The sequence below is a fragment of the Protopterus annectens genome, chromosome 2.part1, assembly GCF_019279795.1.
Source record: "Protopterus annectens isolate FY-2018-M chromosome 2.part1, PAN1.0, whole genome shotgun sequence".
Taxonomy (NCBI): domain Eukaryota; kingdom Metazoa; phylum Chordata; order Ceratodontiformes; family Protopteridae; genus Protopterus; species Protopterus annectens.
In genome coordinates this window covers 1,233,705,986-1,233,730,569 of record NC_056729.1, presented here as the reverse complement: position 1 = coordinate 1,233,730,569, position 24,584 = coordinate 1,233,705,986, and the positions used below count along the sequence as shown (strand labels likewise).

The window sequence follows — 24,584 nt, the reverse complement described above, 5'->3', positions numbered from 1 at the left end:
AAGGCCAGCTTCGAGAGAAAAATTGCACAGGACACCAAAGATAATCATAAGGCTTTTTTCAGTTATGTTAGAAACCTGGGATGCAACTCCCAGACTTGTTCTGAGTGGATTCTAAATGACAAAAAATACACTGAACCCACAGACATCGCCAATATCCTGGCAGACAGGTTCAGTGCAAACTTCTCCCCCCCCCCCCAAAAGAGCAAGTATCTATCCCGGCAGAGGGCTGTCTCCCAAACATCTCTGATGTTCAGGTGAAGGCTGCCCTCTCCAAAGCAAAAAACACTGCTTCCATGGGACCAGATGACGTCCCAGGTTGCATCCTACATGAACTCCAAAAGGAACTAATCCCTCAAATAAAACAGCTATACAATCTCAGCCTCACTACAGGATATGTGTCCACAGAATGGCGACAGCAACAGTGGTTCCACTCCACAAAGGTGGAGCCTGTACAGACCCTGGAAACTATTGGCCCATAAGCCTGACTAGCTTAGTCTGCAAGGCTATGGAGAGGATCATCATGGAGCTCATAAACAAAGACATTGGGGACCTACAGACACTAGATCCTACCCAGTTCGGCTTTGTCAAGTGATAGAAAATGTCGCCTAACCCCAGCCGCATTTAGCCGATCCACTCATTTACTATATGCACCCCCCCATACTGCATCACAAATACTAGCTCCCACCTGGTTATGTTTCCACAGATTTTCTATATGTCTACCAGGTTGGCTAAAATGTGTGTGTGTGCTTGCGTACATGTCTATGTCTGTGTATGTGAGTGCCTGCTTCTGTTGGTGTGCTTTGGAAGTATGGAAACTTGCTTTGAATAGTTGTGAACATATTTTTTGAAGCTGACCAACACTTAAAGCTTTTCATTCTGGACTTGTAGACCATGCTAACTAAGATTTGGTCAGGGGAAAATCTCCTGACCAAAAAGCTCCATTTTTAATACAGCTCACAAAGGACAAACCTTGCCAGGTACGAGGTACTCACAAGGATCACTCAAACTAGTTACAAATTTGTTACAGGAAAATGAAAACATGTTACATCTCTGGGGTTGGGAAAGGTGACCTGACTTCAAAATCAAACATGTCTAACACAGACAGTGATTGTGCAATTCAGTTCTACATTAAACAAGGAAATAAATGTCAGCCTTAATCAATCACAGAATTTTCTAAGGTAACTGCTTAGTGAAGGAACATACGTACTGACTGCTGGCTCAAACCCAAACATTGGCTTTGATATATTTATATCTAATATAATGCTAAGCTAGATGAAAAGAGTCTGAGTTCTCTTGCTATCATTAGCATTCTTTCTGCTGCTGCACTAAGGCCTTTATTTCTCCTCTTCTCTGTTAGCCTCATTAGAAAACATATTTCTTAGAATTGTGCACATTAAAATTTGACTGCCCAAGTGGCTTGTAACTGTTATTCTATACTTCATAGCTTTTCTATGATTTGTCTCTACCATATTTTCTCTTGTACTGAGTGCCTTCACCATGTTTTAAAAACTGTAGTTTCTAATTTTGTGTACTGTAAATAATTTAAGAATACTGTAAATAATTTATGAAGAAATAAACATGTTCCAGTTTAAAAAAAATAAAGCTGAACATACCCAAATACTTTCTGTGCAGCAGTATTCATTGTGAACAACTATCTACATAATATTTCGCCTTCTGCCACTCCAGCTGATCACCTAGATCTGTTTGCCTCCCCATGAATACTTACCTTCCCCACCCTACCTTCAGAAATAGGTTGTGTATGGGCTGGTTGAGGTGTTTATATGCCCTAACTGCTCCTTGTAGTGGCCAGTGAATTCCCTGCTGAGGCACGGCCTGCAAAGCTGCATGATAATCATGTGCTTCCAAATGCCAAACCAAAGCTGTAGTATTGCACAATACCTGGAAGGCCTACAGGTATCATCTACCAGGCTATTTCTGCTACAACCCCAGTCATCTGCTGCACGGTGGTATCTTGAAGCAGGCCTAGATGTTTTGCACCCTCCTTAAAATGACAAGCTTACATTTGGCAGTCACTCTCATTGCTTAGTCAGCTCCTCTGCCAACTGAACTTCCTATACAAAACTGAATTACCGCAGCTGCAGTCCCTCTGTAGCTGGAGATGATGATAGAGTATCTAGCTCATGATTAAAATCATTCCAAAAGCATGCTGTATTTTATTTAGGGTCATTTTCTCCTATACTCATTTGCTTAAAGAGAAATTTGAAGAAAGCTGGTTCAGAGATACAAAAGTTTTCAGCTGACTATCTGCTTGAATGTGCAATAAAGACCTAACCGTACTACTTTCATGTAGGCCTTAGCTCCAACAGAGCCTACTCTACTGATGAAAGTCTTTCACAACTGCTGGTAGCCTCTTGGGGAAAATAACCAGACTCGACATAGAATAAAACAATAAAAAATGCCAAAGGATGACATCAATACTACTCAAGAATCAAAACTTCTTGGACTATGGTTGAGAAAGACAACAGCTAAACAAGCAAATTAGCACCTTCATTCCAATTTTAATCTTAGAACTTCTTCAGAAAAGGATGCAAATGTTACAAATGATAACATATTTCAAAGACTAAACATCAATCAAAAGAACCTTCCAAAAATTTAAAATGACATCACTTCCTAGTGACACCATATCAAGGCACACAATGTTTAAATTATCATTTAAACCTGGAAGAATGTCAGCATTTAAAAATAAATGACATCTGAGTTCTCTAACTTCCAAGAATGTATTAACATAGCCTTTAAAATTAGAAATATGTCCTAACACAATAAATTTAAAAGTGGTGTAACCAGAAAAATCTGTACTATGTTTAGCTAAGATGTTTTTGAAGTCAAGATTCCTAATAGCTAAGTAATGTTCCTTAATACATTCTGATAATTTCCCAGTGGTCTTACCTATGTAAGAACCATAACAGAATTCACAAAAATTTAAAAGTGACATTAGAGGTGTTACAATTGAAATGTAACTGTATAATCACAATGCTTGAATGAAAAACTATTACTCTCATGAATATATTTACAAACAGTGCAACATGCACATTTAAACATACCATTTTAACATTCTTAAATAACTCAGAACTCTGAGGTAAGGAATTATTACCAAGCTCAAAAAGAGACTTAAGAGTTTTAGTCTTTTTATAACAAAAACTTGGAGTACCTAAAACACTGGCTAATTCTTTATTACCTTGTATTATACACACCAGTTATTGACTAGAACATCTTTAATACTGTACATATCCTGACTAATGGGAAGTGGAAAACTAAGTCTCATATCTTTATTATCTCTAGGCTTATTCGTAAAACTATATCTAAATATAGGAAAAAAAACTTTTATCTGAGCTCACTAACACATAGTTAAAAAAATGTCAAAGGCTCCCTCTACAAAACTAAACCTTTCCTGAGCAACACTGCAAGAAAAGATATTGCTTTCTCTCTTCTTCTGCTCACAATCCTTAACACCCATCTTTACCAACATACAACCCACTCAGCTCAACAAACTGAAACAGTGCGACACACACATACACACTTACTCTGAAAGTGTCCCATCTTCCTGCTTTCCTCCCGCTTGCGAATCCGTCCGTTTCAGTTCCCGCTCGTGGTCCCATTTTCCGCTCGCAAACCCCAAAACCGTCCATTCATGTTAGTTCCCGCTTGCAAAACTCAAAAATATGCGCGCGATGATGTCAGCATGCCCGCGACCGTTCTTCTTAAAGAAGAACACATGATGTCAGCACGGACTTCTTTCTTCTTAAAGAAGAACGTCCAAAAAAAATAAAAAAAAAAAAACTTTTTTTTAAAATTATAATAGTCAGCCGATTCCAGGGGGGTGCAAGTGCACCCCCTTGCACCTGCCTGCGGGCGCCCTTGAGTGACGATAAAAGTTTTCAAAAGGAAATAGATTGTTTTCAAACTAATTTATTACAGAGAGGGTATACACACAAGAAAGTAGTACCATTAATAAATTATAGTAAATCTAAACGCAGTAATGTAGCCAAACCATGGCTGTTTAAGGACATGGGGGACATAGTGAATGAGCAAAAAGCACCAATGCTTAATAAAGTTATGGAGGAAAATGGTACTAACATACAGCAGTGATGTAGATAATATATGTGATATTATAAAACAACACTGGCAGGTACTGCATACGGATCCGAAACTTAGAGCTATTGGGACATTCACCCAACTTTGTATTCAGGAAGAATAAAAAGTTGAAAGATTTACTTTGTAAGGAATCTATTACTAGTGTAAGAAGTTCTGTTAGAATAAATAGGAAAGGTACATATCCATGCCATCAATGCAAGGCATGTAATTTTATTCTACAGACCCAGATCTTTGTGCATCCAAGAACTAATAAGCAATATATATTTAAAGGTTATACAGATTGTAGGACATGCAATCTGATTTACTTAGCAGTTTGCCAAAATTGTGATACTTATTATGTTGGAAAGACTAACAATATGTTTAAGACTAGGATATATTTCATCATATGTCAGATATTAGAAATAGTAATGAACATAATGCATTGGCACAACATATAAAAACAAATGAATGTCATTCATTTAGATTTATGGCTGTACAGGTTATTATGCCTAACACCAGGGGGTGTAATATATTTAATGAGACAGAATGTGCAGAGGCCAGGTGGATAGTGAGGCTAGGAGCGGATAAGCCGCCAGGTATTAATGCTTTTGTACCTTTAAAACCCATCCTTAAGAAAAGGAGGGTCTGTTTGTGTCTTTCGGCTTTTCCCGGTTAGGGGTCGCCACAGCGGAACTCCGGTCCGCTAATGATTGGTAGTGGATTTTTACATCCCGGGTTACCAGCCCCGACGCACAACCTTCAACGAAGGCACGCCCCATTCACGTATGCCTCTACACAGAAGACGCTCTAGCTGAGAATCGAATGGGACAACGTCTTGCTATGAGGTGACAATGCTACCGCAGCACCACCACCGCAGTCCTTAAGAAAAGGAGGGTAAAATATTGAAATGTGATTGGATGTTTGGTAATTTAAAAATGATCCTTTCGGTTTATTTTATTATTTGATGAAGGGCATATGGCATGAAAGCGCTTATTATAACTGTGTATTTTATCGAATAAAAGTTTTATTGGCTCGACGTGGAGTGTTCTGCCTTATTGCTGTTTTTAAGGACTGCTATTGTTTTGGCTGAACACCTTGGTGCATGAGATTTTTTCTAAGTGCCAAGGGATCTTTTACGTCCACCTGAGCTTCTACCAACTCTGACAAATGGGTCCTCTGTTTAACATCTCATCCCAAGGAAAGCAAACTCAGGAGTGCAGCATACCTTTAAACTGCATTATAGTGTCACTATTGAAAAATTAATCCAGCTACCTGATGTGGGAGTAGAATTTACATCCTTCTCTCTCAGCACCAAAGGCAAGTGTGCTACTTTTTAAGCTACTGAAACTGTAAATAAAAACTGCAAAAGTACTTGTGCTGCCCCTTATGGTTGCTTAAGTTCTAGTAAAAGAGAAGGTCTGGGTTTCTGTGGGGATTAAGTATTTTTAGAAATGCTGATTCATACCTAGTTTAGCATTTGGAATTGAATGATTAGGATGAAGTTTAGTTGATATTTCATTTAAAGGATGGGTAAAACATTTTATTTTGTTTATAGGTGGGGTAGCCTTAGAATTTTTTTCAGGACTGGGTTACACAACAATTTCACACCTTGTTTGCTGTACAAATAAGCATCAGAACGTTATTGTATTTTAACTGGTCTATTACAGTAATGTGAAGAAAAAGTTTAGAGAAATAAGTTGCACGTTTACTGTGAATTATTGGCTTGGAAGTGATGGAGTTGATGAGATTTGAACCCAACATTTAAGTCATCTTGTGACAGCAGAGACCTAGTTCATATGTGTGTTAGGCATCGAGTATGATGGCCAATGAAGCGTTCTACTTCCATTTCAGTGGAATTGGATAAAGTTTTCTATTGCTGTTTCATGTGAAATAGCCATTAAAATTATTAATACTGCATATATTTTGACTTGTAATAAAAATGCAGTGAGTAAAGTATTGCTGTGGTGTGGAGAATGTTTAGAAGATCAGTTAGATAATATTTATAGACAATAAAGAAATAAAAATGAAAAGATGTTTATGGGGTAAAATTTGTGTTTCCCATAATAGTGAGGGTTTGCTTGTTATTTGTTTTGGGTCTGCTGAAACATTTCCTTAATGGGGTCCTGCATTTCTGCTTGTGTTTTAAAAATCCCTTCTGTTCATGAGATCTAAATGTCATGAAGAGCATGTTTGCCTGACCTCATTCATACTTTGTTGATTTGGCAGTGTTGAAATGTGTTTCTTGGAGATGCTTTTTCTGGTGACTGTCACCTCTGATGCTAGGGTCTTTGAACCTTTCGACCCTTGTGTGTAGGGAACAATTATGCCACAGCTGCTTTGTCATCCATTCAGGCTTTCACCAGGCATCACTGTGTAGACCACAAGTGTGGTACTTGGACATTCTTTGAAACTCACTATTTTAGGAGATAGATAAGTTCATTTTTTTTCTCATGTTGTTTCTGCCTTGGTTGTTTTACTTACTGCTTGGGATTTTGCCCAATTGTTGACCAATCAAGTGAGATCCCTGATGTCAGTTAAATAAATATAGTTTTACAGAATCAGCTTATATATAGAGGAACCTTCCTTGTTTTTTTTGCCCCAGTTAACGCGCTGTGGACTCCTTGTTCTGTGCTCAGTTTGTCTGTGTAGTAGCTGCTTTTGGAGTTCCCTTTAGGTGTGCAGATACATATTTATTATTTGTACTCTGTGAATATGTCATAGTTTTTGTTGGTCTTATTTATTTATTTTAATAGGAGGTGTACTTTGTTATTATGGAGGGCAAACTGATGAGCTCAAGGGCTAGTCACACTCGTTGTGCATTGCTTTGCACTGTGGCCTTTGTTGGCATAAGATGTTTGCCCTTCATGGCAAAAATGCCAAATTGGAACATGAGAGGAGGTGAATCCAATTGTAGACCCACCAAGAAGGATCTTTTTGTCGATAAGCTGGTATGGTGAAATTGTGTATGTTGCATGGACTTGAACTTTTTCAGTATTTCAGCCCTTAAAGCTAGATCTTTAAACCTTCTGGACTCTCTTGAAAGAATAACATATTTTGTTTCCGTACTATGCCCAAACTTATGCTGTAGGAAAAAGGACGGACCTACATTGGAAGAGAGGAGAACTTTTCTCAGCTAATTATGTGACCTCAGCTAAGGCATATCCTGGACTGGTTTCACCACAGGTAGTAGTTTATTGGGGCTGCTGGCAACCAGTCATCCAGAAAGTGAAACAGTTGCTATTATTAATAATTTAGTAAGTCTTGCAAACAGAAGAAATGCTATATGGAACCACTTTGTAGCAGAAAGTCCTGTCCATCCTGAACAGAGCACCAAAAAAGTCCAGCACCATTTGGGAGGTAGATGGAATTAGAATTTAATGTGACAGAACAACAAAAATAGCATACTGGTTTTGGCAAAACTTTCAGCCTTCTTCACTGCATTAGCTTACATGAATCCATTACACATTTGAATAGTATTACATTAAACTATATTCAAAGCCGATTGGTATATGCCAGAATTAACTTAATTCATTAAGGCTGGGCTTGAACAAAGCCCCCAGCCTGACAATCCAACCAGATTCTTTATTGTTTAGTATAGAATGCCAGCCTGCTTTATTAGATTTATGTCCTTGGATTTTTATCAATGATGGTGAATTGAAGTTTAGCAGTGATATAGGTCATTGTATGTTTGTAGAGAGCACTAGAAATTCTTTTAGTTCTTATGTCACTAAGATGTTCACTGATCCTGTGTCTAAATGGCCTGGATGTTTGCCCTACATAAAAAGCAGAACAAAAACAGGCGGCCAGATAAATGCCCCTGTCACTGCTACAGTCGCCAAAGCATCGGATTTCAAAAATATGTGGTGTATTACTTCTGGTAAATTCTTTTGTTTTACATATATATGTACAAAAACTACAGTGGCCGCAAGGGTTACTACCCACTAACTTCTACCCAAATAAGGTGACTTGTGTGGTGGTAGGTAAAGAATGTTTGTAGTGGGTTAAATTGGAATTAATGGTACGGCCTCTTCTATATGAAAAAAGACACTGGGAAAAGTATTCCAACTAATTTCTCATTTGCCAACAAAATGTCCCAATGATTGTTGTTAATGTTTCTGAAACCATCTATATTGCTTCCAAATGTTGTAACCAAACAAATGGGTTGGGGAGACTGTGCATCCTTACCTTTGGGTCCCTTGCCATAACTTAACTTCTTCCTATCTTGTTCAGTGGCAAAAGAACATGCCCTGTTAATGTTGTTTACATGGTAACCCCTATAAATCTTTGTGAAAGATCACTTTTACTGGTGTTGTAGGCTGCATCTGATGAACATATATGCTTAATGTATAGAAATTGGGATTTCGGGATATTCCAGATGATGTGGGAGTAGTGATGACTGGAAGCATGCAGTAGGGTGTTGAATTGGGGGAATTTTCTATGAACCTGTGTTTCAAGTGTATGATCATCCTGTCGTAAAATATGGACGTCCAGGAATGTAATTGCTTTATAGTCATTAAGTGTGAAATGAATTCCCCATTTATTCTCATTTAAGTATTCTACAAATTCCTCTGCATATCCAGCATCCCCTCTCCACACCATCCAACAATCATCCAGGTAACGTCTCCAAATATCCATGTCGTCTAGGAAAATGTGGTTCTCGTATATCAGTTGTTCCTTGATGTAGCCCATGAAGAGGTCTGCATAAATGGGAGCGAAAGACGCTCCCATGGCCGTACCTCTGATCTGCCAGTAACATCTCCCATGGAACATCTCCCATGGAACTAAAAAACATTCTTAGTAAGAACATGTTCAGCTGAACAAACAAGAAGAGTGTTAAAACCGGGAGTATATAACTCCGCTTTGTCCAGCCAGAATTGAATAGCTTCTAATCCTGCCCAATGTGGGATGTTCGTGTATAGGGCAGTAATGTCCAGTGTGCATAAAAGCCAACCTGGTTCCATCTGTGTGTCATTTATAATGTTAAGAAACTGAGTGGTATCTTTAATTCAAGATCTGACCAGAGGAAGAAGTGGTTGTAGGTATTCACTAAGGAAAGCCGATAGTGGTTCCGTCAGAGATCCTCAACCCGAGACATTTGGTCTGCCTGGTGGTTTGGTAGGATGTTTATGTATTTTGGGAAGGAGGTATAAATATTGTGACCTAGGATCTTGGACCGTCAACTGATAACCTGTCCTCTGGTCGATGATCCCTTCCTCCTGTGCCAGTTTTAAAAAGGCATCAATTTCTTGTTTATATCTGAATGTTGGGTCCAGGGGCATATGCGTATAAAATTTATTGTTGGACAGTTGTGTTGTGGCTTCTGTTTCATACATACTCCAGTCCATAATGACTACTGCCCCAGCTTTATCAGCTGGTAAAATAACCAGGTCATGATTGTTGCGGAGTCTATGGTAAGGCATCTCGTTCCTCGTTCCTGTTTAGTGAGATTCTGTTTGTTGTTAATATGTATGTTCATGTTAAAGTGCAAATTTTTCAGTACATATTCTTTAAAAAATGAGACATGTTTGTCCATGGGAGGTATAAAGCTAGATTTGTAGAAGTGAAATCCAGTAGATCTTAGAGATTGATTTGAATCTGAAAAAAGCAATTTGAGGTTAAGGATTCTACAGAATTCATGAATGGCATTAACAAGAACATGTTCAGCCACAAAAAAAAAGATGGAACAAAATTCAATCCTTTGTTCAATAATTTTATTTCAACATCTGACAAAGGTTTGGAAGAAATGTTATTAATGTTTAGTGCGTCAGAATTTTGTCCAAGAGTTGTTGAATGTTTTGTACCTCTCCATTGCCCCCCCCCCCCCCCCGTGTTTCTTGTCCCTAAAGGGTCAGTACTAGGTTTCCTCTTCGCTACTGGAGATTCCACAGTGGAGATATGAGCGAGATCCGTGGCTGAGGACGAGTCATCCCCTGATGTCCCCCCATGGGTGTGACTCCTATTCCTAAGTATAGATCTGGGTCTTTTTTTCTTATTGATTTGTTTATTCCCCGATTCTTGGAATCTAACACTCTTGTTTGAATCAAATGGTTTCCTTCTGTCATAATCTAAAATATCTCTGTTGAATTTTTGGGTTTTCCTCTTTAACAATTGTTCAAGAGTTGAAAGGTCTGTGGCCAAAACATTAAGATGTTTATTAAAGAAGGATTCTCCTTCATATATTCGAACTTCCTCACAGTTGTTGGTTACTTCTATAATGTTTAGATCTATAGTTCTTTCATAATATGAGATGAGAGCATCTGTAAACAGCATCGAAGCTTTGTGTTGGGCTTGAGCCCAATCTTGGGATAATTTTTCATCTATCTGACTTAAGGGTTGTGTGTGGACCCGTAAACCTCTAGGAGTAATGTCCTTTATTTTATATGCTTTAAAAAGCTTCAAATGCCAAATGTTAGATCCAAGTGTTCTCATACTCTTAGTAAGTTTTTGGAATAAAGTCCCACAAAGGCAATCAGGATTATCCTTATCCAAAGTAGTGTTGTCTGAACCTAATGATTATAATCCAAAATCTGGCAAATTATCCCGGTCCACTGAGAGACCTTCTAACAGTTTTGTAAGCTCCATGATGAATCCTATATGTATGAGTGAACCAACCAAAACTGTGTTCCTGTAGCCTAAATGGTATGGCTTAAGGCCAAAAATCCCTTCCCCAACTTCAAATACAATTAGGGTTGATTGTGATAAGCTGCTATATATAAAAAATGAATAACATAAACAGTATTTCCCAATTTTTGATGGACAACAACAATGTAAGGACATCAGTGTTAGAAATATCAAAAATAAAAAATCAAAAACCTAATCGTTGGATAGCCCACTAACAGTTCATGGACTAAATGCAAAGTGCAGCCAGCTGGGATCCAAAAAATTGTCTATATTGTATATCTATAAACAAATGTTAAGCCAAAATTCAACATCTATCAGTAAGGAGCTAATACACTATTAAGACAATAATAAAGTCCTCCATTAGTATTAATAAAAGGGAATGCAATAACTGGGAATATGATTGTTGATTTCCTAGTAAATCGAGCATAAATGTTCGATACAAAAAAATCCACCTCTAATTATTTGTAAGACATGATATTGTCCATGTGAATTCAAAACACTTCAGCACAAAATGTGGATGTTCATATAAGAGTTGACTTTCGTCACAACTCAAACTTGCTATAAGCTCATAAGCTAACTTTCTTAACTCCACTTATAAATTACATGTGCCGTAGAACAAGTTATATTCTTTAACTCCCAATGGGCTCTTGTTGTTAGGAACTATGTAATGCAAATCAGTTCCCATTTTATTTGCCCCCGAAATACAAACATATAGGCATACAGCACCACATTCATAGAACTTGAAATGGAATCTCAAAGTGAAAGCACCAAACTCAGCTAAAGCGGCTGCAGTTTGTATATCCAGTTACTGGGTAATTTCAATAAAATCTAATATATTTGTTATGAAAAACACAACCTATGTATAGTTATGTCCAAATCCTAAATAATATCACCAATATGCTTGTATACCAAATATTATGTATAGACTGCATCCTAAAATTAAATGCAGCCCATAATCATGACATGCTAGATGCAAAAACATTAATCAAATAATTGCAGTCCAAAAAATAATATAGTATATAAAGACAAAATTCAGTATAACTTTGTTACAACCTTCAAATAAAGTTATAAATAATGATGCGATTCCTAATCAGACAAATATGGGATTAGTCAGTCACCACAATGTTTGTAGATCCAAAATGGGCCCCACTCCCAAGTAATGAGGCAGTTATGTTCACAAATCTCTGTTGCAAGATGGCGTCCATCTAAAGAATGGCTCACCAAATAGAAACCGTTCATATGGGAACACATAGCTCACGAAGCCAGTGTGCCGAACAGTCACAGCCCTTAAGGCTAAACAACACACCTGATACAATTGTAATAGGTGACTCTATCGTCCGGTACACTGACGTCCCGCTCACCAGGCTGAACAAGGAGAAGGTCACTGTGAGCTGCCTGTCGGGCGCTAGGATCCGCCACATAACACACGCACTCAGGTCACTCCAAGGCAAGTGCAAATATGACTCAGTCATTGTCCATGCTGGTGTGAATGACCTGAGACGTACCTCCCTGGACTACATGAAAAGAAACATAGAGGAGCTCTCTGAGCATGTAGCCCAGGCCGGTATGACCCTGACCTTGAGTAGCATCTTACCCTCACCAAGAATGATGCCACAGTATGAAGACAAGGTGATCAATTTCAACAATTGGCTTAAGTATTGGTGTCATTCAAAGGGGATCCAATGCCTGTCAGCCTGGGATGACATGCTCGACAAGCCACAATGCTTCGCTAGGGACGGCTTGCACCTGTCACCCCTGGGCTTTTGGATATTGGTAAAGGCTCTTGCTACCCCCATAGTGCCTTTTTTAGGCAAGGCTCAAAAGACAAACCCACCTCCATAGGTATCACAAGGGATAAGAAACTGAGTAATGCTACTCAACGCCAGAAGTCTAAACCTCATGATGCATGCACTCGAAACTCTCCTTAGCATGGAGAACATCGATATCTGTGCAGTAACAGAAACCTGGTTAAAGGCTCCCGAGAGCACCCCAGCACTACCAGGTTATACCTCATACCATGCTTTTTGGCCCCAAAACTTGGACCGAACCACAAAAGGAGGGGGAGTATCAATATTCGTCAGATATCCGCACCTCCAGGTTGGTGGCACAGCACGAAGCATCAGAAACTATCCATGTGCAACTAACAGTGGGTAAAATTGCCTTCCAGTTTATAGCCTGCTACAGACCACCCTCCCAAACCCAGGAACCCCACTCGGCCTTCCTGAGAACACTGGAAAATATGAAGGTGTCTCCAAACACCATTCTATTGGGCGACTTCAACTACCCAAACATAGACTGGGAGCATTACTCTAGCTCCAACACCCTATCCCAAATGTTCCTAGAATTTATAAACTCAAATGCTATGGAACAACTTGTTACCACTCCCACAAGAGGGGGAAAACATACTGGACCTGATCATCACCAACATGGGGACTCTATGCTCCAGACCAGAAGTGTATCCCTCACTAGTAAGATCAGACCATAAACTAATCTCACTGGATATTCACATCCCGACCCCACCCTCTGCCCAGAAAACCACAGTGAAAAACTTCTCTAAAGCAAATTTCACACTCCTCAAAACCGAGGTGGAATCCTTCAAAGCCCCGGGCCTGTGGAAAATACGGCCCAGACCGCAGAATCCTTTATAAACGCATTCTGTGAACACCTTCAGGAATGCATGGATCATGCAATCCCAAATAAAACCAAGACCAAATCCTCCAAAGGCAGACGTCCTGTCTGGTGGACCCCAGCCATAAACAAACTATACAGTAGAAGGAGGAAGCTACTACATGATAGAGCAAAATCCCAAAAAGGGAAGGCATCTCTGATCAGTATTAGCAAAAAACTATGGGCACTCATAAAATCGTCTAAGGCCAGCTTCGAGAGAAAAATTGCACAGGACACTAAGGATAATCACAAGGCTTTCTTTAGTTATGTTAGGAACCTGGGTGGGAATTCCCAGATATGTTCAGAATTAGTCAAAAATGACAAATACACCGAACCCACAGACATTGCCAACATCCTAGCTGACAGGTTCAGCGCAAACTCCCCCCCCCACCAAAAGGGCGAATATTCCAGCAGAGTGCTGCCCCCCTGACATCTCAGATGCTCAGGTAAGAGCCGCCCTCTCCAAAGCAAAAAACACAGCATCAATGGGACCAGACGGTGTCCCGGGCTGCGTCCTACATGAACTCCAAGAAGAGCTAAACCCAAACATAAAATTACTGTTCAATCTCAGCCTTAGTAGAGGATATGTACCCAAAGAGTGGCGTACAGCAACAGTGGTCCCTCTCCACAAAGGTGGTGCCTCAACGGATCTTGGAAACTATTGCCCCATAAGCCTGACTAGCTTGGTCTGCAAAGCTATGGAAAGGATCATCATGGACCTCATAAATAAAGATATTGGGGACCTACAGACACTGGATCCTACCCAGTTTGGCTTTAAGGGCAGATCCTGCCTCTTAAACCTGGTTGATTTCTTTGAAACAGTCACCAAGGCCATTGATGAGGGGAAGGTGGTCCACACAGCCTACCTGGACCTCGCAAAAGCCTTCGATACAATACCCCACTCGGGCATTATAGATAAGCTCACCAGCTTAAATATAAACCCCTATGTCACTAGATGGGTTACAAACTGGATCAAGGACAGAACCCACATGGTTAGAATTGCTGGAGCCATGTCAGACTACAAACCAGTTACAAGTGGCGTCCCACAAGGCTCAGTCCTGGGACCTCTCTTGTTCGGTATATATTTCTCGGAGGTACAGGCAAACACGGAAGGACTGTGGCTGACCAAGTTCGCAGATGACTGCAAACTGGGCGCCATAATCGACTCTCCAGCCGACATAAGCATCTTCCAAAAGGGCCTCATAGAAACAGACAACTGGTGCCAGAGCCATGGCCTCAAGCTAAACGCCAAAAAGTGTATAGTCATCCCCTTTGGCAAAAACAAAGTGTCCACAAATTACCACATAGGTGGTAATCCATTAAGTACAGAAGAAATAATTAGGGACCCAAGTTGATAGCAGTCTCTCATTTGACAACCACATGGCCAAAGTGGTTAGAAAAACATTTTATGTAGCCCACCTAATCATGAAGGGATTCACATCTAGATCAGGGGAGGTCATTGTGCCTCTTTACTCATCCCTCATCAGGACCATAATTAAGTACGATGCCCCTTTTGGGATGTACCTTACCAGACACCTGCAGCAACTGGAAAGACCCCAAAAGTACCTCACTAACAGGATCAAAGGGCTCAAACAGATGCCATATGCTGCCCGGTTAAAGAAACTCCAGCTCTACTCAGTGGCATACCGCCTGCTCAGAGGTGATCTGTGCCTGACGTATAAAGCCATGTCCAACCCGGAATTAATGGACATGCTGCACCTCAGAAAATCCAAATCCCATCGAGCTACGCGCTAGAGAGACTTGAACCTCAGCACTGAAATAAATATGACATGTGGAGGGACAGATTCATAACCCAGAGGCTCCCTTCACTCTGGAATAAAATCCCAGTCCAGGTTAGGCAGAGTCCCTCATTGACTCTCTTCAAGAGGAATCTTGATGAGTGGATGGGAGATCGTAGGTTTACCCCAGGTATCACTTCTGTGTCACTGTTAGACAGAGGCACAGTATACTAACCTCTAAAAAGGGCATAGCAAAATTAATTTAAAATGGGTGGTGAAAGCCAAACACACACTGGCTAGGCTTATAAATGCCCTAGGGCAGATAGCCTAGTATGAACCTATGAGACAGTCATAAAATGCACCAACAGTCTTCCCCACCTAGTATATCCAGAAGGCCAATTGACAAACATATACAACCAATAATCCCTTAAAATCCACCCTAAACAAGAAAAAGTCCCTGTTGCAAAATAATGTTCATAGGCCCGCACTCATAAGGCATAGAACGTTGCCAAACGCTTGAAACTCCAAGTAATTAAACAGTTTACTTGCCAAAACCCAATGGTCCTGAGTCCCGTTCACCTAAGTGTAATCACACAATCCACCAAACTACCACTTAAAATCGTAGCTTCTTCTTCCATAAAGGTAAAGATTCAAACAAAAGTTTTCGTCAAGCCCCTTACCAACATTCTTCGAAAAAATTTTTGTTTTGGATGTTAACTTACTGGGTAGTTGACTTACCTGGATCAGAGTCCAATTGTAATGTAGTCCCAAATGTCCATGTCCTTAATATGAATGCATAGCCATTCAACATTAAACCAACCCTTTTACAACATAGCTTCTTGCGTTTTTATGGCAAGATAATGTAATATTATAGATGGAGAGCACTATTCCCTTGTTCGGTCATGCAGATCAAAACCATATACTACCAGCAGTAAACACTAAATCTCCAGCAAGTACTAAGGGCCAAATCAGTCCAAAAAATATATATCCAGTTATTGTATCGAAATCCAAATCGGGTTGTAATATAATCCTAAATGCCACTGCCCTCAAACAAGCCCTTGGAGATTGTAGCTTCTTATATTTTTGTAACGAGACAAATATTGTGGTTTCAGCCTATGTTATAGGTCAAAAATGCTGTTACCTTATTCGGCTAACCGATAAAGCCCATTCACATAGTGTCAGCAGCAAACGCCAAGTTTGTAGCAAGTTTGTTGAGGCCAAATGAGTCCAATAAATTATATCCGCAATAAGGATAACCAGACCAGGAGGCAAATATAAAATGTGTAGAGAATTCAAAAGTATAATCCAAAAATTGTAATTCAAAAGTATAATCCAAAAATTGTAAAATCACAAATCCATCCCATCTCCACCAAGGTGTCTCCAGTGCGGAAAACAATGCTGAAACCTTACTCAACCCTATGCAAGTGAGACAAGTTGTAAGGACCAAACCAAATGAATTCAAAAGCACCAAAAAAAGTCCAGCACCATTCGGGAGGTAGATGGAATTAGAATTTACTGTGGCAGAACAACAAAAACAATATACCGGTTTCAGCAAAACTTACAGCCTTCTTCAGTGCATTAGCTTACATGAATCCATTATACATCTAAATAGTATTACATTAAACCATATTCAAAGCAGATTGGTATATGCCAGAATTTACTTAATTCATTAAGAAGGGCTTGAACAAAAAGCCCCCAGCCTGACAATCCAACCAGATTCTTTATTGTTTAGTATAGAATGCTAGCCTGCTTTATTAGATTTATGTCCTTGGATTTTTATCAATGATGGTGAATTGAAGTTTAGCAGTGATATAGGTCATTGTATGTTTGTAGAGAGCACTAGAAATTCTTTTAGTTCTTATGTCACTAAGATGTTCACTGGTCCTGTGTTTAAATGGCCTAGATGTTTGCCCTACATAAAAAGCATAGCAAAAACAGGTGGCCAAATAAATGACCCAGTCACTGCTGCAGTTGCCAAAGCATCTGATTTCAAAAATATGTGGTGCATTACTGCTGGTAAATTCTTTTATTTTCCATATACATCCTGAACAGAGCACCAGGAACCGTTCAATGATATCTACATTCTGCTGTTTTAGTTAGGCATTCGTCTTGTCTGCTGCTATCTTCCAAAAGCCTCACAGATTAGCTGGATGTCATTGTCAGTCAAAAATTACATAGCTCATTCAAATCCTGCAATCTTTTAAACCTTGTTCCTCCTCTACATGTATTGTTCCCACAGTTCCCATTTTTCCTATGTAATTTGCTCCTAACTTTTTCTAAAAATCCTAATTTCAGTTGTTTTATCTCTGTTACTATGTTCACTACTTCTAGTAAAGTTCATTTAGACTTTGATTTCCGTTTTCTTGTAATTGCTTTTTTTGGCTGCCACCATAATATTGTAGAGACCGATTTTAGTATGAGGATGTAATTAGCATGTAGTATAGTAGAGGATGATGAGAAATAGGAAACACACCCCGGGGATCACGTCTGTGGCTCTGCTCGACAGGGGTACAGGAAGTTAACTTTCTTGGGTGGCGTAAGCCAGGGAACCTTGTTGGCTAGGCTTACTTAGGCCCTTGGGCAGATAGCCTGGTACCTACCTATGAACCTATGGGATGCTTGTAGTGAAGTCATTAATAAAGAAGAACAAATGTGGTCTTACCAGTGATCCCTAGGACCACCTGTTGTAATGTTAGTAGGGGTGGAAAGCTGCTTGCTGAATAGCATTCTCAAATTTATTTTAGGTATATGTTTTGACATTGTTAAATCACATTTTAAGCAATGACACGATAACACACAACTAATAGAAAAGAAAACAAAACCATAGTAACCTTGTTCATTATTTTCATGCAGTGTTTGTATGTTTGCTTTTTAACAGTTATCATTCACTCTAACATTTTGTAAATTGCTTACTTTCTGCATTCCCTTATACCTCATTCCTCCTGAACATGATTTTTTTATGTATTATTCTCACAAGTATTTATTTATGTGTAGTTTATTTCCTCTTTTTATAAAGATTTCACTTCCATTCTTTTATCTTCTTTAAAACAGTCGATGCTTCATTTACTGTTGGCTTCGATTTTGATTTCCATTTTCTGGGAATTGCTTTTTGGCTGCCAGTAGCATTAAACTTACTAAGGTCTTACTGTGTGTGTAGGTGGGTCTATATTAGAGCACCGAATGCTTAAAAAAGCGAACGGTGATTAATCTACCCTATGTAAGCGAAAGCTTACAATGTCGAACTGTCAGAACAATGATTTTTTCCAAGGGAAAAAAAATCGCTGTTCCAATAAAAAATAAAATACTTTAAACATTACATTAAGTGGGGGGCTTTGCCCCCCACACCTCCTCCACTTAAATATACCAACTCTGACACCGCACTACAGTGCCGAAAATGGCAAAGTAGCAAAGCGGCCAAGCAAATTCTTTCCCAGGGAAAGAATTCGCTTAGAAGCAGCTTCGATATTTTGCAGTTTTGGTCTTTTCAATTCGACCAAGATGCATTCGAAAGAATGTGTCTTCAGTCTTCTAAGAGGGAACCATGTAGGTAATTTAGACCCTATGTCCCATCTCACAAGAACAATTTCCTTAGTTGTAATGATATGCTTTCCCCAAAATTTCTGACAGAGTACTCTGTAGGGAATTCTTTTACCTCTGTCAACTCATTACATTCCCCAAAAAAAGTTCCCATTTATCCCGTCTTTCCCATCTCATATCCAACATTTGCTGTCTACCTGAGGAAAAATTCTCAAAAGAGTGAAGTGTGCTTGGAGTATGGAAATAACTTGTACAGACACTTCAGAAATATTAACACTTGTGGACTTTGTTGCATAGTTAGGAGCCGTACAGATTTCCTTCTGTTGTTCCTTTGTAAATGCCATTACAGTTTATCTTCCCATTCTTTTCTAACCTCTTCTGTTTGATTCTTATAGTTGTCATAGACCGTTTCCTATGTCCTACTAATATTCCCTTTTTACAGTAGCTTCTGTTCTGAACTCGCCTAAAAATTCTCCAGGAGCTGGTCTTTCACTTAGTACTCCCCATCTCCTTTTTATTTGCATATACTCTATCAGTTATGGGTAGGGCAGGCGTTCTCTAACCTGAAGTCCAAGCTTCTGTTTGATCTCATCCCACTCTGTTACTTTCCCTTTTTAGTCATTTGCTCCCTTCATTCCTTTGTTAATTTCCTCTCGTAAATTTCTGCATACTGTTGCCTATTTTCTAAACCCCTACTTGCACTCACCCCATTGATAAAATCTCCATTCGCCATTCCTATGTTTACTTAGTTCTTAGAATGCTTTTCTGCCACTTTATAAGTTCATAGGTTCATACTAGGCTATCTGCCCTAGGGCATTTATAAGCCTAGCCAGAGTGTGTTTGGCTTTCGCCACCCATTTTAAATGAATTTTGCTATGCCCTTTTTTGAGGTTAGTATACTGTGCCTCTGTCTAACAGTGACACAGTAGTGATACCCTGGGTAAACCTACGATCTCCCATCCACTCATCAAGATTCCTCTTGAAGAGAGTCAATGAGGGACACTGCCTAACCTGGACTGGGATTTTATTCCAGAGTGAAGGTAGCCTCTGGGTTATGAATCTGTCCCTCCAGCATGTCCTATTTATTTCAGTGCTGAGGTTCAAGTCTCTCGAGCGCGTAGCTCGATGGGATTTGGATTTTCTGAGGTGCAGCATGTCCATTAATTCCGGGTTGGACATGGCTTTATACGTCAGGCACAGATCGCCTCTGAGCAGGCGGTATGCCACTGAGTAGAGCTGGAGTTTCTTTAACCGGGCAGCATATGGCATCTGTTTGAGCCCTTTGATCCTCTTGGTGAGGTACTTGTGGGGTCTTTCCAGTTGCTGCAGCTGTCTGGTAAGGTACATCCCAAAATATCTTTCCCCACTTTATCATCCTTCTCCTTTTTGATTAATAACCTTTATACTTGTGTTAATATATCTATATATAGCTATATGTATGTGTATATATGCATTTGTATGGGTAGATGTTTTATTGCTATAGGCTTTGTTTTAGCTTTATAAATTTTATATTGTGAAAAGACTTGCAAGTGCCTCAGAATGTTCCACAACAAAGTACCATCGTAGACTTTAAAATTAAGCATTTTTCTTTTTTCATTAGACACAGAGATTAGACAAGTGCCGTCTGAAAAGCTGCAATTGTGCCAGAAGCTCAGAGAACAGTTGGATGCTTTAGAAAAAGAAACATCAGCTAAGCTTTCAGAAATGGATTCCTTCAGCAGCCAACTTGAGGTAATGTTTTTTTTTTTTTTTTTTTACATGAATGCAGGTATTTGTTTTTATGACCACTAAATCATCACAATTTGTGCCGTACATATTTTAGTATACTCATAGTTCTTGCAAAAGGTTATTTCTAACATTTTGGCCGTACAGTGAAAGATTTCCTTGTCACCTGTTTTAATATTTTGGTAGCATACTTACACCTAAGAAATGTGCTACTTGTGTTTGGCATTAAACATTTTTTCCTCTAAAGCAGCAGAGGATTAGATCTTTTTTGTGTGTGTAAAGTTATATTCAGTCTTGTATTGCATTTAATTGCTAGTGACAAGTCTTAGCAGAAGTACCAAGAACAGGATCGAAACCCTCTGTTGTTTTAGGAGGACGAGTATGCCACTGGTCAAATTCAGGTTTCTGTCTCTAAAGGCAGAGATCTCCCTTTCAAGAAAAATTTCATTGAGGTTATTATATTGTTCTTCAGATGGTCTGGAATGCAGCCTTACACCAGAAGGATTTCCAGTGTTAGCAGAGTTGTCTATTGGGACTTGGCTCAAGTTGGTGAACTTGCCTTTACTGCTTTACCAGTTCACATATTAGTGTGGCAGTAGAAGGTCATACCTCAGACTTCACTAGGAATCATCACTGTGCTAATAGTAGAACCTGTTCTACCCTTCCTGAGAAGTGGAGCAGCCAATGGGCATTTTAAACACCTATAGGTTCATAGGTAGGTACTAGCCTGTCTGCCCAAGGGCATTTATAAGCCTAGCCAGAGTGTGTCGGCTTTCACCACCCCATTGATTAATTAACTGATCCTCTGTCAAGCAGAGCCAATAAAGTGATCCCAGGGGTGTATTTTCTGTTACCCATCCACTCATCAAGGTTTCTCTTGAAGAGCGTTAGTGAGGGGCTCTGCCTAATGTAGTTTGGAATTTTTTTACAAAACATGGGGAAGTCTCTGTGACAGGAATCTATCCTTACAGCAAGTTCTATTTATTGTTGTGGCGAGGTTTAGCTCACTAGAGCACGTGGCTCACAGTGACTTGGATTTCTTTAGGTGGAGCATGTCCATCAGTTCTGAGTTGGACATGGCTTTGTAAGTCGGGCAGAGATCACCTCTGAGTAAGCGATATGTCACTGAGTACAGCTGGAGTTTTTTCAGTCGGGCTGCATAGGACATATGTCTGAGGCCAGTAATCCTCTTGGTGAGGTACTTTTGTGGTCTCTCCAGCTGTTGGAAGTGTCTTGTGAGGTACATCCCAAATGGGGCATTGTACTCTATGATGGGTTTGATGGGTGATGAGTAGAGGGGCACTATAACCTCTTTATTTCTAGATGCTTACCCTTTAGTAACTAGATGGGCCACATAGAAGGATTTCCTGACTACTTTGGCAATATGATTGTCAAAGGAGAGATTACTTTCTACCTGGGTCCCCAGATCTCTTATTACCCCTTCTGTATTAAGGGGGCTGCCACCTATGTGGTAATTCATGGGTGTTTTGTTTTTCCCAAACGGGATGACACTGCATTTTTTGGCATTTAGCTTGAGGCCATGACTTTGACACCAGGTGTCTGTCTCAGTAAGGCCCTTTTGGAGGATGTCTGTGTCAGCCGGAGAGTCAATTATGGCTCCCACTTTGCAGTCATCAGCAGACTTGGTTAGCCACAGTCCTCCTGTGTTTGCCTGTACTTCTGAGAAGTATATGCCGAACAGTAGGGGTGCCAGGACCGAGCCTTGCGGGACACCACTTGTGACTAGTTGAAAGTCGGACCTGGTGCTCGCTATTCTTACTGTGTGAGTTCTGTCTGTAAGCCAGTTGGCAACCCATCTCGTGACGTAGGGGTTTATGTTCAGGCTGGTGAGTTTTTCTGTAATACCAGAGTGGGGAATGATGTTGAATGCCTTGGCGAGATCAAGGTAGGCTGTGTGAACAACCTTTCCCTCGTCTATGGCCTTGGTGACTGTCTCGAAGAAGTCAACCAGGTTTAGTAGGCATGATCTGCCCTTAAAGCCGAACTGGGTCGGGTCAAATGTTTAGAGGTTCCCAATGTCTTTCTTAATGCGTTCCATGATGATGCACTCCATAGCCTTGCAGACCAGGCTAGTCAGGCTTATGGGGCGATAGTTACCAGGGTTAGTTGTGGCCCCTCCTTTGTGGAGTGGAGTAACCGTTGCGGTGTGCCATTCTATGGGCACGTAGCCTGTGGAGAGGCTGAGGTTGAACAGCGTGTTTAGGTGGGGGGTTAGTTCATTCTATAGTTCATGCAAGATGCATCCTGGGACACCATCTGGCCCCATTGACGCTGTGTTTTTGGCTTTTGAAAGAGCTCTTTTCACCTGTGCATCTTTGATTTCCGAGACACTACACTTTTCCGGTATTGTTGTGGGCCCTTCTGAGGGTGAGAGGGAGGTGAAGTTTGCACTGAATCTGCCTGCTAGGATGCTGGCAATATCAGTAAGTTCAGTATATTTTGTACTATTGTGCACTAGTTCAGTGCATATCTGCGAGTTGCCACTTAGATTCTTAACATAGCTAAAGAAGGCTTTGTGGTTATCTTTTGAATCCTTGGCTATTTTTCTTTCGAAGTTAGCCTTGGATGATTTTATGAGGGACCTTAGTTTCTTACTGATACTGATCAGGGATGGCTTTCCTTCTTGGGATTTGCTTTTTTTCTGAACTAATTTCCTCCTCTTATTGTATAGCCTGTTTATGGCAGGATTCCACCAGACTGGTTTCCATCTCTTAGAGGAGTGAGTCTTGGTTTTGCTGGGGATGGCATGATCCATGCATCCTTGTAGGTGCTCATAGAGTGCATTTGTGAAGGTTTCTGCATCTTGGGCAGTGTTATCCTTTAGCGTGGGGGCTGTGAAACTTACCGCCTCTGTCTTAAGTAAGGCGAAGTTTGCTTTAGAAAAGCTTTTTACTATGGTTTCCTTAGTTGGGGGGTGTTGGTGGGGTGTGGACATCCAGAGTGATTAGTTTATGGTCTGATCTTACCAGTGACAGGTTGACTTCTGGTGTGCAACACCTGTCGCCAATGTTTGTTATGACCAGGGTCCAATATGTTTTCACCTCTGATAGGGGAGTTTACCAGCTAATCCAGGGCATTTTAGTTGATAAATTCCAGGAAGTGCTGGGCCTGGGAGTTTGTACTTGAGTAGTTTTCCCAGTTAATGGTAGGGTAATTGAAATCTCCCACTGTCAGGGTGTTTGGTAGGACCTTCATGTTTTCCAGTGTCTCCAGGAAGGTGGAGTGGTAGTCCTGGGTCAGGAGGGTGATCTGTAGCAGGCCACAATTTGCATTGCAGATTTGCCCGATATTAGTTGCACATGGATGATCTCAGAGGTATCATGCTGTGGCCACTAACCTGGAGGTGTAGGTATCCTTGATGAATATGGATACACCCCCTCCTTTTGTGTTTCGGTCCGTGTTCTGTGGCCTAAACATGTGGTACGAGTTGTAGTCCGGTAGTGCTGGGGTGCTCTGTGGAGCCTTGAATCAGGTTTCAGTTACTGCACAGATGTCGACGTTCTTCATACTGAGGAGTGCTTCAAGTGCGTGCATTTTGAGATTTAAACTCCTGGCGTTGAGTAGCATAACCCTCATTTTTTAATTGTGCTGTTTACAGAGGTGGGTTTGACTTTTGAGCCTTGCCTAAAAAAGGCACTGTGGGAGCAGCAAGAGCCTTAGGCAGTATTCGAAAGCCTAGGGGTGACAGGTGCAAGCCATCTCTTGCGAAGCAACGCGGCTTGTCAAGCATGTCTTCCCAGGCTGACAGACACTGGATCCCCTTTGAATGACACCAGAAGCTTAGCCAATGGTTGAACTTGATCATTTTTTCTTTATACTGAGGTATCATTCTTGGCGAGGGCAGGATGCTGGTCAGGGTCATACCATCCTGGGCCACATGATCAGCGAGCTCTTCCATGGGGCGGATTCTGGCTTCCGGCAGGCAGCTAACAGTAACCTTCTGCTTGTCCAGCCTAGTGAGTGGGACATCAGTGTGCCTGACTATAGTATCACCTATTACTAGTGTGTTAGGTATGTTATTTCACCTTAAGGGCTGTGATTGTGCAGCACACTGATTTTGTGTTTTATGTGTTGTCTAGTTTGTGACGGGAGGTGCAGGTTGTTCGGGTGTCTGCTTTGAAGGTCTCTGATGCTTTGTAGGTTTTTATTTAGAGCCTCTGAGTATGATTTTGTGAATTTATG

General features: G+C 40.4%; 1 protein-coding gene across 1 annotated transcript in view; it reads left to right on the top strand.

Annotated features, from left to right (window-relative positions):
- ITSN2 (intersectin 2) overlaps positions 1–24,584 on the top strand; it is a 3,295,579-nt gene that overhangs the window by 826,660 nt on the left and 2,444,335 nt on the right. The window contains exon 13 of the mRNA XM_044063555.1: positions 20,257–20,387. Within this exon, the coding sequence (XP_043919490.1) occupies positions 20,257–20,387 (131 nt within the window). The remainder of the gene's footprint in view (positions 1–20,256; positions 20,388–24,584) is intronic.